Source organism: Typopeltis vanoorti, chromosome 15 (genome assembly GCF_054136105.1).
Source record: "Typopeltis vanoorti isolate ZY-2024b chromosome 15, IOZ_Tvanoo_1.0, whole genome shotgun sequence".
Lineage (NCBI taxonomy): Eukaryota > Metazoa > Arthropoda > Arachnida > Uropygi > Thelyphonidae > Typopeltis > Typopeltis vanoorti.
The window spans coordinates 5,378,193-5,394,006 of record NC_143563.1 but is presented as its reverse complement, the minus strand read 5'-3'; the positions used below and the strand labels follow the sequence as shown (position 1 = coordinate 5,394,006).

The 15,814-nt window shown below is 35.4% G+C and overlaps 1 protein-coding gene across 1 annotated transcript in view; it reads right to left on the bottom strand.

Annotated features, from left to right (window-relative positions):
- The window catches only part of LOC150098323 (medium-chain specific acyl-CoA dehydrogenase, mitochondrial-like), a 179,341-nt gene that overhangs the window by 127,060 nt on the left and 36,467 nt on the right, over positions 1 to 15,814 (bottom strand). Inside the window, exons 3-5 of the mRNA XM_090405826.1 lie at positions 15,669 to 15,766; positions 15,511 to 15,580; positions 7,718 to 7,818 (exon numbers count right to left, since the gene is read on the bottom strand). Of these exons, the coding sequence (XP_090261952.1) occupies positions 7,718 to 7,818; positions 15,511 to 15,580; positions 15,669 to 15,766 (269 nt within the window). The remainder of the gene's footprint in view (positions 1 to 7,717; positions 7,819 to 15,510; positions 15,581 to 15,668; positions 15,767 to 15,814) is intronic.

Below are 15,814 nucleotides of genomic sequence, written 5' to 3'. Positions count from 1 at the left end.
ATCTATCCTATCCTATTTAACTGGCATCTACCTGACAACATGGAAAAGGTCCATATCCAGCCCATCCTAAAGAATGGTGATAAAAGTCAACCAACAAGCTACCATCCAATTGCTCTCACTTCTGTTCTCTCAAAAATTATGGAGAAGGTCATCAACAACTAACTCTTGAACCATCTAGAGACATATCAATTAATCATTGACCAACAGTACGGATTCAACCACTCACAATCTACAGCTGATCTTCTTGCTTTCACCATCCACTTATGGACTCAGGCCACAGAGAAATTTGGAGAAACTCACTTGGCTGCCCTTGACATTTCAAAAGCATTTGATCAGGTTTGGCACAGGAACCTACTCATCAAACTGCCATCCTATGGAATGCCTTCCCCACTTTGCAACTGGATTGCCAACTTTCTCATAGGTTGCTCACTACGTGTCATGGTGGATGGCTTACTCTGTGAGCGATCAGTATCCCAGGGCAATGTTCTTTCATCCTCTCTCTTCCTCCTGTATATAAATGACAGACTTCAAATTCTATAGCTAGCTATGCTGATGACAGTACACTCCATTCATCCTTTTCATTCAACAAACCTTGCGGTGCTCATTAGATTTCTCAAGATCTACCATAACCACGGACCTGAACCCAGATCTCCTAGCTATTTCCCAGTAGGACAAGGATAACCTTGTAAACTTCAATGCTGATCTCTCACAAGAAAAAGATTACATCCATCTCCCTTACCTTCAGTAATACTGTGATATCCAAACATGATCAGATTTCTCTTCTTGGAATGACCTGCACCTCTGATCTTTCCTGGCACAGCCATATTTCAACTGTAGCTTCTGCAGCTGCAAAAAACTTAGTGTACTTTTTCGCACAAGATACTACTTCACACCTTCACAGCTGCTAACTTTATACAAAGCCCAAATTTGCCCAGTCATGGAATATTGCTCCCATATATGGAGTGGTACACCAAAATCCTCTCTAAAATTGCTTTATTCTATCCAGAAGAGGGGCTAATTAATGATCCTCTCTCTCACAAAAACCACTTCTATCCTTGCTCACAGATGTTCAGTTTTAGCCTTATGCTTCTTGTACAGATACTTTTATGGACAGTGCTCTGCTGAATTGCCCACTATTATTCCTTCACTCTTCTCCAAAACCTGCCATTACATGTTATCTTCACAGTGCTTTGTGTGAAACCATTAAAACTGCACACTTTCAGTGAGCTAATAAGTATTTTTAACTCGTGTATTTTAAACATATATAAACAATAAATAATAATCCTTATTTTGCATACACTAACTTAAGTGAGTCTTCTACTAGACATTAAAATTTGGTGCTATATGTAAACATGATGTATTTATAATGGGCAACTGTATTATATTTAGACAATGCAGTTGTTTTTTTCTAAAACATAAATACAATGAAATTAATAATTTGAAACAGAAAATGCAAATTTACACTAATTTACATAAAACAAAAATATTGTAGACGATCGGTATTCATATACCAATGGTCTATACCACAGATATTAAAGTTTCCAGAAAAATTAGGATAGTGTAGAGATGAGAATGTCAATCATATTAAAAAGGAAAATTTTTAATATGATTGAATTTTAATATGAAAACATTGCTAGAATTCATGAACTTATATACAGTTTTTTTTTTTTTAATATGTATATTTACCACACACACACAAGGTATAAGAACTTATAGACCATTAGTGCAGGTAGAGGACAAATTAAAATTGAGATAGAAGAAATCTAACTTTTTTTTTGTTGTTATAGCTTGTTTGTTTGTTTGTTTTAAATAACTAGGCTGAAATTGTTGGGAAACATTATGAGGAAGGCTGCTCCAGAGGACGAAGGCAGATGGAATAAAGTTCTATGGATGTAATGTCATAGGATGTATTTCAGCATCTACTCTATAAAATCCCTTTAGCAAGTTGCATTATTTTTCCTGCTTTTCCTCCGGATGTGGATGCATCACCGCTTTACAGAGAGGTAACAATGTGTTAAAGATTCAAGTGATCCTTTGAGCTAGTTTGCCAAGTTTTGCAATATATCTTCTAAATCTCAACTCAGACTGCATAAGAATCAAAGCTAGATAACTAGGAGGAAACCTTCACTGAGACTATTGTTTTTATGGCCATATAGCCTACTTTCGTTTAGGAGTGCCCCTTTTTTACAATGTCATTGGCTTTTTACGCCAATCTTAGGGCATTACTGATGTGTTATAAAACAAATATATGAAGAGTAATATAGGAGGAAAATTTTGACATACCTTTTTGGATGTTGTTGGCTATCTCCTTTCCTGGCAATATGCATTCATCTACTGTTAAAGGAAGGGGGTTTGGGAAAAGTGGGGGTAAAGCAATGTGGGGGAATTATTTGAAAAAAAAACAGGTTTTTTCAAATAATAAATAAATAACGTGGCATACTGTAAGGAAACAGAAACTGAAACTAATAGAACTATTATCAGTAGGAACATGGAATGTAAAGACACTTTGGATGTCAGGAAAATTAGAATTACTTTGCGAGGAAATGAAGAGATATCGGTGTGATAAACTAGGACTGGCAGAGATGCGATGGACATCATCAGGAGAGATAAATGGATGTGAAGTCATATGGTCAGGACATGACAAAGCAGGAGCATGAAGCAGGAGTTGGTTTATTTCTTAACAAAAGAGCTAGAGAGGCACTACTAGGCTACAAACCAATCAATGAACAAATCATAGCAGCAAGATTTCAAGCAAAACCATTTAACATATCAATAGTACAGATATTACCAAAGTAAAATATACTAATTACTGAACAAGACTGGAATGCCAGTCGGAATAGATAACGATGGTTGGGAAACAGGCATGAAAAAATATGGTTTCGGAGAAAGAAAGAAATCATCAAATTCCTGTCATGTACCCTCAAGGGGATGTACAAGATAAGAAATAAATCAGTGAAAAAATGTTAGAATTTCCTGTGAACCATGAGATGATCAGCCAGCAAAAGGAGTGTAGAAAATGGACATGGCAATCAAATGATGGGAAAACCAAGAACATGATTGATATAATTATGATTAAAAGAAGATGGATAATATCACTACAGCCATGTCAAACTTTTCAAGGAGCAGATATAGACTTGGATCATAGTTTAGTGATTGCAAACATCAAAGTGAAATTAACAAGAACATATAAACCCCATCATCAGAAATGAAGAGATATAGCAAGTGAAGCAGTAATAGGAAGAAGGTACAGAACAGTGTTAGAGGAGAAACTTAAAAGTGTGGACAAAGAAAAAAATTCGAATCTAAGAGTGAAAGGAGTAATGAAGGCAATAGAAGATGCAGTTGAAGAAGCACTACCAGAAGAAGAGAAGATCAAGATGAAATGGATTAGACAAGAAACACTGAAGTTAGTACAGGAGAAAAGAATGTTGAAGATAAGAAGGGATACATCAGAACATATAGAGGAGCAATATGAAAGAAAGTGTAATGAGGTGAAAAGAGCAGTCAGAATGGATAGGATGAAATGGTTAGAAATCCAATGCAATAATATAGAACAGTACTATGGAGAGCATAAAAGTAGGGAGGTGTACAAAATGATGATGATCATCATCAAATTCCTGACATGTACCCTCAAGGGGTGTACAGGATATGATAGTACTACATGAAAAATTTACACCATTACTTACTTCCTATTATTTTCCTATATTTCCTATACTATAATTTTCCTCCAAATCAGTCTATTACTTGTCAAGACCCCAATATTATCATTATCAGATCTTATATTTCTATCGTCTAAGGCACACTGTACCGTATCAATCCACCTATATCTTGGTCTTCCTCTGGGTCATTTTCCTGCCAACCTGGCAGAGAACACTTGTTTTGCTAATCTTTCCTCACCAATTCTGTTTAAGTGACCATACCACCCGAGATTAGCTCTGCTAACGCATTCCTGGATGCCGACAATGTCAAGTTCTTTCCTAATATCCTCGTTTTTAATATGATATTGCCATTGATGCCATCTGTTCACGCCTCTAATCTTTCTCAGGACTCTCATATCTGCAGTCTCTAGTCTTTGGTCAAGTTTTTTTACTGCTGACCCAGCTCACAGATCCATAAGTTAAAACTGGTTTGAACACTGTCTTGTATACAGCTAATTTAGTGTTCCGACTAATTTCTCTCTTATTCCATATGAATTTATTCAATTGACTTCCTACCATACCAGCTTATTTAATTTACCATCTTCACTAAAAATTGTGCCTAAGTAGCTGAAATGTTTTACTTGTTCCACAGGTTCTCCATTCACAACACAGTTGACATTTTCAATGATTCTGCCTCTTTTCATTGTCTGTCTTTTTATTGCTGACCTTCATACCATATCTATTACAACAGTTATTCAATTTAGACAGAGAATCTTCCAGGCTTGTAGTGGATTTATTTAGAAGTATAACACCGTCCCCATAAAGCAAAGAGCTGTCATGTTTAATACCACTTTCTTTCATAATGTGATCCATATAGATAATGAATAACAGAGGGGATAATGTACATCCTTGTCTCGCACCAGATTTAACATTAAACCATCTCCTTGTACTTCCTTCAATTCTAACTGGTGACTTACAACTCAAATACATAAGTATTGTTTGATATAATGCCCCATTGACACCATATAACTGTAGTGTATTGAATAGCTTCTCTCTTGGTACCTTGTCATATGCCTTTTCCAGATCGACGAAACTTAAATACAGATCTTTGTTATATCCCATGCTTTCTCGACTATTTGTCGTAAATTGAAGATCTGATCCTGTCAGCCTCTATTTGGCCTGAATCCAGCTTATTCTTCTAAAACATGGCTAAAACACAACAAGAGTCCTGGTAACGATAACATTACTGGAGAAATGATTAAATATGGTTGTGAAAGTATGGTTACAGAAATGCACCAACTATGCAATATGTTATGGAAAGAAGGGAAAATGCCAGAGGAGCAGTGGATGAAATCGATATTAGTGACATTATACAAGAAAGGAAATAAGCTAGAATGTAATAATTATAGAACAATTGCTTGGCAAGTCACATTGATAAAGTGATGATGACTATTGACAGAAAGATTGAGAACACAATTGGAAGCATACCTTGCAGACAAGCAAGCAGGATTTAGAAAAGATAGAACTACAATTCAACAGATTTTGACAATGTGTTTAATACTCGCTTTGTTGATTTTCAGAAAGCATTTGACAGCATTGTTAGAATCCTATGGAATTGGTAGAAAACTAATAGCTATATTAAAAGATGTTTATCAGAATGCAGTTGCAACAGTTAGAATAGGTGATAATTTGGAGAAATGGTTTAGAACAAGTAGAGGTACTAGACAGGGAGACCTAATATCACCAAGCATTTTCTTCACACATTTGGAAAGAGCAATGGATAAAATGAAGGAAGATGCAAAAGGAATATCAGTGCATGGGATGAGAATTAACAATCTGAGATTTGCAGATGACATTGTTATTATTGAAGAAGAAGACAAAAGAGAACTATAAAAAACACTGAAGCTGTTAAATGAGGAAGGGAAGAGATCTGGACTTGTTAATACAGTGGTATTTGGTGAGAAGAACATGAAACAAAAGATACAAGTGGATGGAATGGATATAGGAAATGTAAAACAATTCACATATTTGGGAAATAAAATGACATATGATTTGGACTGCAAAAAAAAAGAAATAAAGATCAGGATTGCAAAGGGAAGAACAATTCTGAAGGCCATGGATAACATCTGGAAAAGTAAAGTGATCAGCCTGCAAACAAAACTAAGAGTACTGGAAACATGCATCTTTAGCAGTGAACTGCATGGATCTGAAACATGGGTAATAAATAAGGAATCAAGAAAAAGAATTTTGGCATTTGAAAGAAACTTGTTAGAGGAAGATTCTAAGAATAGGATGGGTACAGAAAATCACAAATGAAGAGCTCTGTTGGAAGATACAACCAAAAGAGAATCTAATGCAGAAAATTATAAAACAAAGCTGCAATTATTTGAACACATCTGTAGAATGAGTGAGGTCCAGAAGATAAAGACATTTATGTTAGGTATTATGGATGGTGTAAACAGAAGAGGTAGACCATAGAGAGAATGGATAGATGACAAAGGACTAGTATGGAATGGGTGTACAGAAACTGTGACACTATGCCCTGGACAAAGATAGGTGGAAGAAAATAGTGAAGGAGGCATCAGACACCAGGCAGTGAGCCCATGGTTTGTGATGATGAAAGCAAAAAGACATGGAATGCTAATACTTATTATTATATGTAACCTGAATAACTGATAATATATATATTTGGGCTGCATTTAAAAGTACCATCGCATTTCCAATCCTTATTATTTTCAAGATCATCTAATCCAGCTTGTGTACCAAACACTAAAATTCTCTCTTCATCACTATCGTGTAATAAAAACTGCTCACCATTTTCTAGAAATTTATACTCATCTGGAATTATATATCCACTTTTTTCAGTTGGGATTGGGGTGCTTGGCCTTTCTTTTGCCTCCAACTAATATTATGAAAAAAATTTGCTAAAGACAACATCAGAGATGAAGTGTTGTTACCTAAATTTGATGGAATAGCAATTAAAGACAGAGCAGAGATTTGCGAACTAGTAGCTGATGATTTTAAGTTTGACATTGCTTGATAAACTTTAGATTTCCAGGGGGGTTGAGAAGAGTGACACCGAATATTTTACATAATGGAGTTAGTGCATAGAAATATTTATCAAAGGAATCACACAAGCAGACTGTCAGTTAGAAAGTTTAATTTTAAAGAAATTACCTTCCTCTAGCTAGTTAGATGATAAGGTCACCAGATTGTTAGTTTAATTTTTTTATGGAAAAAAATGTCTTACGGTGAAAATGTTTACGCTCACGATGACAATATTGGAGTGCTCACAAGTAGCTCAATTTAGAGGAAAATTGTTGACAGGAGATGAATAATAATGTAAACGTAATCATGTAGTGCTGTCATAGCAACCTGAACATCCCTTGGGGTTACATATCAAGAAATTGATGATGATGACATAGCCATAAAATAGTCGAGTCAGGTTTCTTGGATATGGGAAATATACTTGGCTGAATTTGCAATTAGGCTGATAGCTCATTATAGAGAGTGAGCAAGTTTGTTATAACTATTTCCTATAGCCAACTATATATTTATATTTTGATTAATGCTAGTTATGTATTGTGATGCTATAGAATAGTGAACGGAAATGATTTTGAATCTCAGATATGGCTGATTTGTACTAAAAATTACTTTTTATATGCTAACTCCACTCACAAAATTATAAACCTATAAGACATTTAGTCCTATAGGCGGACTAAGAGATAATTTAGGAATCCTGCTCTAGAAAGCAAAGATACTTTTTAAATTCAAGCATCTAATAATTAAGACAGTTGTCTAACACCAGTGGATGAAATTCATTTATCTACAAGATCATGAACTTTAATAAAATTTCTTACTTATGTATCTTAATATATTATAATAACGGTACTTTATATCTGTTTAAAATTCAAAGAAAGATAATGCTACAGTGGAGGTGTGGTTGGGGGAGGGGGAGTGTTGTCATTCTGTTGAGCTCAGGTATGGTATTATCAAGTTATAAGAGTCAAGGGGTTTCATATATATTATATACTATATTATCATTTAGTAAATACTTAATAGGTAATAACAGAACTCACAGCCAACCCATTTGTTTCGATAGCAGTTGCAATTCCTGTACATCCATAAGCCAATTCTTCTGTAATAATACCACTATCAAGTATTTTCAATTGAGCACCACCTAAAATATAAATGAAAAACTGATTAGTTTTCACTTCATTAAGTCAGATCCTGGATGTATGTGTGTGTGAGGAGGGATTAAATTTAAGCTATTTACATAATACTTACTCCTGCCAACTCCTTTTACAAAACTGAATGGCATGATTTGTTTATTTTTTGACATACTGAAAATGAAACAAATCTGGAAGAAATTTCAATCATACATTTTTATCCTGTCTCGTAACACTATTTGTTAAGTACTGCAGATCAAAAACATCTTTCCATGAAATTTGCCAAAAAATAACAAATTTACATATATATTTACGCTTCTCTCCTACCCTCCATAAATTGAAAATTCCGTCTACTGGTGTCTTGTAAGATCCTTTCAGAAGTTTGCGGATCAATATACATCACCCCTCTTTCTCTATCATCTTCCATGACTTCCTTATCCTTACATTTCAATGTTTGTTTCAGCACTACAATTATTCTCAGAATGGTATTTGCTATCAGGCCCTTGAACTTCAATTTCCTATCTACTAAAATTCCAAGATCACTAACGTAGATCAGTTTCTTCTAGCATAATTCTGCCAATATAGTACACCATTAAATATCTCAATGCAAAGTGCAAAAATTAATATTTACTAACATTGAATCGACAGCCATTTTCACATGTCCACACTTCCAGCCTATTCAAATCACACAATAAGTATTGCATGTTAATTGCATTCCTGATTACCTTGCCTATCTCTGTATTATCAGCAAATACCAGTCAAATCCTTCCCAAATGTCATTAATGTAAAGAGTGAATAACAATGGACCAAGGATCGATCTCTGAGGTACACCACCATGATATGTAATTTTATCCCTTCTGCAAGAGATGTATTAAGAATTTTTCTGATCGTCTTGGGTTCAAAACCATTAAGTGTTAGGTTCTGTTTCAGGTAGTGCAGTCCTTCATTCCTTTTAATTGACGTGTTTGATATATTGTATGCCCTGTCTCGTAAAGTGTTAATTATGCCTGTCTTTTGCAATGGATGGTGGTGTGAAGTGGCATTTAAAAATCTTCCTGTTGTGGTAGGTTTCTGCATACAGAAAAGGATAACCATTTTTCCCCTCTTCATTTACTTTGACAAGGATATCAAGGAAAGGTAACTTTTTTTGTGCTGGTCTAGTTTAATAGTGAATTTTATATTGGGATGCAATATACAGTTCACACTTGAAATATATATTTCACTCAGTGAAATCTTGGTCAAAATATTGACGACGGTAGATTACATACTAGAAATGCTCGTCTTGTCTTTTAAGATAGTTTCATAATGCATGCGAAGGTTCTCTGTCATCTTGGAAAACAAGGATTGGGACATCTGTTGGACATATCATAATTTTATCCCTTAGTTCATCGAGGTTTAAAGGCAAGTCATGGTGGAATACACATTTCTTCAACATATCCCAAACTAAGGCATCTAGCAATGTGAGATCAGGAGAATGTGAGGGGGCATGGGAATTCCGTGAACCTCGAAATAAGCCTCCCAGGAAAATGGTCTGATAAATAGGCTCTAAAACCACATAATGGGCGACAGGTTGCTCCATCCTGTTGGAATACCTGTGCACAAAATGGAATTTTTTTTTGCACGATACACCCTATGCAAATCCTGGGTGAATGGAACCAACACATTCTCGATATAGCCTTTGTTATTCAAGGTCACGGTTACACCACCATCTTCAATGAAGTAGGGCCCAATTATGCTATGGCTGGAAGTGACCTTCTCCCTGTAAAGAGGTTTCCCTTGGACGAATTCAGGTCTCAAGAAACCAAGAAACCCATAAGCTTGTCTATTTACGTGACCACTTAGATGGAAATGTGCTTTGTTGAGAACCAAACATTATAGAGGAAAGACGGATCTTCACAGACATTGACCAGCACACGTACACAGTATTCCCACCATGTATCATAATCCATTGCTGTGAAACACTGACCCACCTGAATGACATACAAAAAGGTACCCAGCTCCTTAAGGATTATCTGTAGTGACAGCATTGTATTTCAAGTTCTACTGCTGTTCAGTGTTGACTGCATTTCAAAGACTAACACTTGCTCCAGCACATGCCCACAATTCTCATTTGTGTTAACAGTTTGTGGTCTTCCCAAATGCCTTTTGCATTGTGGCAATACACTCCTGGTATGTTGGAACTTCTCAATTAAGGCAATGATGGCACTATTGCTTGGGGCACACTTTCTATTCGCTTTTTTTTATTAAGCAGACTTATGTCTAAAATAGTTGTTACTTTATTATTTGTAATATTATCTATGTTTTCTTGATTCAAATACACTATCTGAAAATATCTGAACACCTGATCATCCTAACTCTCACTCTAACATGAAAGGCAGTGATAGAGTTGGTACAGCACGTTTGAAAGCTATAAACAGCTTTCAATCTTCTGGGAAAATTTTCCACTAGATTTTGCTATGGCTATATTGCTGTGGCAATTCCTTTCCAGAACAGCATTAGTGAGTCTAGTCGCTGATGTCAGGTGATTCAGCATGGCTCACAATTGGCCATTCCAATCATTCTCACACTATGAGGTTGAGATCAGGGCTCAGCCAGCCACTCAGGTTCTTCAATACTCACCTCAAACTATTCTTGCACACACCTCACTTTGTGGATGGGACACTTATGTATTGATACAATTGTCTAGAATGTCATATGCCACAGCATTAAGATCCCCATCACTGGAACTATAAGACTCAGTCTGAACCATGAAAAAACAGCCCCTTACCATGATGCCTCCTCCACCATCTTTCACAGTTAGTACAACACATTCAGGCAGGTAGCATTCTCCTGGCAGCATCTGTCAAACCCAAACTCATCCATCAGACTGCCAGATGGTGAAGCATGATCTCACCCCAGAGAATGCATTTCCACTGCTCCTGAGACAAATGGCATCAAGCTTTACACCACTCCACCTGGCTCTTGACACTGATCTTGCTGGTGTTAGGTTTGTGTGCAGCTATACAGACATAGAAACTTATTTCTTCAGCTCCCAACAAACAGCTGTGGTTCAGCACCTTGCAGTCCCACTCTGTAATTTTATGTGACCTACCAAGTCACAATTGTGCTGTTTACTCCTAGGCATTTCCACTTTACAATAACATTACTTGCAGTTGATCGGGAGCAGCTATAGCAAGGAAGAAATTTGCTGAACTGAGTTGCAAAGGTGGCATACAATGATAGTGCCATGTCAAAAGTCACTGAGCTGAAGAGTACAGCCCATTTTATTATTAATGTTTGTGTATGAAGATTACCAGACTGTGTGCTTTCTTTATACCTGTATGAATCATGGCTGCAATGTATATAGCAATATCCACTACTTCGAAAGGGTATCTGGATATTTTTGATTAGATAGTGTATTCTGTAGGTAACAGATATCAATTTCTTTCCAACACGTTTTTATGAAAATTTTCATAAGGATTCCACGAAAGAAATATTTTTATGTAGGATTCCACAGTCTCAAGAAGTTTAAGAAAATTAAATTATTTACACTCTTTTTCACATTATTCTATTATATGCAATCCACAGAGCAATTAACACATTCATGACAAATTGTGTTGCTCACTGCTTATTCATTAGTGGGGGGGGGGGGGGGAGTGACAAATAGTCTTGTACTAACAGTCTGCTATCTGTCAGGTGCATGACAAATAGTTATGGACGCTTTCTAAAGAAACCAATGTTATGTAAGAAGGAAAAGACTTCTTCCAGTTGTATAATTCACTTAATTCGTAATTAAGAGATATTATATAATTACATTTTTAAATTTCTTAAAGAGTAGGTATACAAGTTCAGAAATATCAGCTTTATACAAAATTTTAATGAAAAAGCTTGAAATTGGTGCGTCATATGTGAAAAATGTGCCCACCTACCGACATGCAAAGCTAAAGGGACACAAAACAAGCTACTGCCAGATGAGCAACAGGTGCAAAACATAGTTCAGCATGAGTATTAATAAAATAAACAGTTCCATTACAAAAATGATCATTCAGAAACTTTCTTATAAATTCTATACAAAAGGGATTACATAACCTGTAACACAGTAGAACTGTTCATGTAGGCAGAAGTCAAGATAGATGGAATCTATTTCGTATGTTAATTAGCTGGAGGCTGCAACAGTTAGAGCGAGTCTGTTTGAGATAGGAATCACTGATTAACTGTCCTCTTTTGGACAGTATCAAATTTTTAGAGATATTTGGTGCACCAACCCAAATGTGAAAAGGGTATTCTAATATTGGGCAGAATGAAATACAGGTAACCCTCGTATAACGCAGATGCTAGGTTCCACAAAAATTCCGCGTTATATAAACCACGTTATGCGAGACTCAGATCATATAGAAAAAAGTAGGGTTAGTTTCCGAAATCGTTTTTTTTTTAAGATTATGTAAACAATGACATATCCAACAAAAAAATATTTTTATTTAATTCAGGTAAATTACATAAGTTAAGAAAACAAACTATGAAACAAATACATAGTATAAAATTATAAAAAATTATGCCCCCCCCTAGGAGGGGCATAGTTTTTTTATAATTTTATACTATGTATTTGTTTCATAGTTTGTTTCATAGAAGGCATCTAATGTGTCTGGACCATGAGGCCAAATAGAGAACATATCTTAGCTAGATAGAAGGTTTGAGAGGGGCTGAGTCTATGGCTCGTTTTTGAGAGGGGGGAGCCCATGGCAATTCCTTCTATCTGCTTATAGATTTTGTTCTTCCAAGAAAAATAACCAGAATAGATGGTAAAGGAAAAGAGATCTAAGATGTCAGAGGGAAAAACGTTTTTTAAGAGTGTTAAGGTACCAATTAAGGTAATATTGGTAAACAGTGAGGAGATGTCAAAGCTTACCAATATGTCTGTGTTATTTAAGGTTAAATTTTCTATGAGGGTTTTGAAATGGGTAGAGTTTTTTATATAGGATGTGGAAAGTCCAGTGAGGGAGAGAGGGTCAGAGAGTTGGACAGCTGTTTTGATAGTTTGTAGCAAGGACTTTGTAGCATAGTTTGGAGAAAGACTATTCTTAGAATCAGCAGCAGCTCTCAGGAATCAACCAAATCTTAACAAATATGGTTGCATTAAGCTTCCTAAGATTTGGGAAACGCTTATCACCAGAGGTCCCACTTTGCATTCCAGGCGACCTACAAATGCTCTTAGAGGGCGCTCCACCTAGATAAGACTTTAATGTCACAAACGTAGTTGGTCTTAGTAATGTTTTTATTTGTTTTTATGTTAGATTAGTTTTTTTTGTAATCCCTGAAGATGTCTCATTGACTGAGAAGAAATATAGGAAGAATTAAATTCTGTTTTTAATCCTTTCTGAGTGCTGTATACAATCCATTAAGCCACAACATGATGTCCTCACAGCACTAAGCCTCTACACACAAATTTCAAAGAAGTCCGATCCCCGACATTTTTTCTTTTGGTGTTTAAAAGTTCGAAGTTTAAGAATCAATTTATAAATTAATTACAATTATTGCACGTGTTGCCTCTGGTATTTATTTTAAGCGAGAAGATGAATTGTAAATTGAGTGATAATGGTCATATATTTATAAAAGACAAAGAAAATGAAGAAAATAGTTTTTGGAAATGTGATCAGTTTCAAAAAATGCATTGCCATGCATGTATTCATACAGCTGGCGACGACATTATCAAACGAATTAACTAACATAATCATGCTGGTAACATGGCATGGGTTGAAGCAGCAAAGCTACTTAATGAGATTAAAGATCGAGCCTGTACAACTAACAATGGGACTCATCGAATTATCATGGAAGAAAAGAATACACAAAAATATCTCCTGCCATCATCGGCCAAATGCCAAGCAATGCCTCTGTAAAGAAGTCTATTTGAAGAACCCGAAATCAAGCAGGATAGGTACCACCAAATCCAAATTCGTTAAGTAATTTAATTATTCTGCCTATATATAAAAATCACTTATCGAAATGAAGAGTTCCTTTTGCATGACAGAAACGATGGCTGCAACAGATTGCTGACATGTTCTACTAAATGAAATTTACAGTTATTGTCGCAAACAACAACATAGTATGCAGATGGCACTTTTAAAACTACTCCACCTCTTTTTTGAGCAACTGCACACAATTCATGGCATTATAAACGATAACGTGATTCCTGCTGATTAGGTAAAAGACCCAAAGGTTGGCCCAGAATTACATGGATAGACAAAATAAAAGAGGACCTGAAAAACAAATCACAACAAGCAACGCCAAACTGGACAGAATTGTTCGGACTCCCCCAGAGACAGACAGAAGTGGAAAGAGTTCATTTGGCTTCATCATCATTTACATAGATGGAAGAGAGAAGAAGAAAGTGAGATGTGCTGAGATCTATTTTCAAGAAAAAAATACTATTCTGGAGCACTGTAGGTGACGAGGTGTCATAATCCCATTAACAAACACAGAAATCAGTATTTGAAACACTGGCTATAGCAAATCTTGAAGCTTGTAATGTTTGGGCCCTACAAAGTTTATCTAATCAGTAGGAGGAATGGAGAAATCATCTGCAAAGCTATGGATAGAGTTTGAGGTCAGTGAAAGAAGGTCATTTCTATAAAGGAGAAAAAGGATAGGCAATAGAACAGATCTTTTGGTCGCTTCTGTATTAGTATAGAAATATGAAGAGAGCAAGCCATCCACCATAAACAGTAAAGAGAGAAAATTGCCTACCCAATTACAACTGGAGAAGGAAAAAACATAGAATAGCAATTTGTTGAGCAATGATGCTTATCAAAATCAAATGCCCCAGAAATAAACTGCAACAGCACAGGCTTCTCCAAACTTTCTATTGAATAGGTCCAGAGATGGATGATCTAGGCAAGGAGATATACTATGCTTCCCGAGTAGACAGAATCTCAACTGATGGCCTCATAGGCAAGTTAATGACTTTTTTCCAATATTTTAGAGAAGAGTTAGGTGAAGATGAATCAACACCTTTCTTTATTATAATTATTATTATTTATTTTTATTTTGCCAGGCTTATTTCCTTGCTGTGGGACATGAAAATATAATACTGGATATAAAGAGCACAGAGGTGATTAGGTCCAATATTAGTTATGGAATACAACTTTTAAGTACAATTTGAGATATACCACTTTTCGGAAATCTCTTCCCAGCTTGAAAGTCCCACTGGGTTAAACTAAGACTAAAGGAATTCCAACAAGTAGTAACTGAATTGTCCTAGTGATGGAACTCTGGAATATTGCTATCCTGAAAGTAATATATATTTTCTAGATAGTGTATTTTTTTGGAACAACAGTCAGTGCATTCATGTAAAAATCATAGTATAGAAGAGCAGTTACTTTCATGTGCTCATATTTTGATGCATGCAAAACAAACAAACAAAACAGTTATGTAATTCCTTTTTACTTATGGGAAAAGAATTAGGAATGATTATGCAATCATAGTAAATGATTGAATGTCATAATCTTGTACATTCAGATTATATTACACTGTATTATGTTTATCCAAAATTTTAGCTGCAACTATTATAAATGAAAGAATCTTTTAAATAATTTTTAAAAAAATGTACAAATCTGAAATGAAGTTGAGGTTTGAGTAAGAATTTAGAAATGGAAATTCAAAAATCAAGTATAAAAATTTATTATAACATTGACTGGTGATCATGTGTAAATATGAAACAGAATAATTACCATATTTCTGAGGGATACCAACATTCATTATTCCAAGGCTCCATGCTTTTTTGATAATATCCCATGGATACTGCAAAATAAAATATTAAATAACATGAAATACAGATAATGTAAATACCACTAATTTTCACATCTAAAGAATAAGTTAGAGAACTTACCTCTCCAGTTTTATCGTATTCTGCAGCTTTTGGTATTATTTCTTCTCGAGTAAACTTTCTTACTAATTGCTGATATTCCTTTTGTTCAGGTGTAAGTTCTATTGGAGAAATGTGATATATAATGTAAGCCATAAAAACCTATCAGT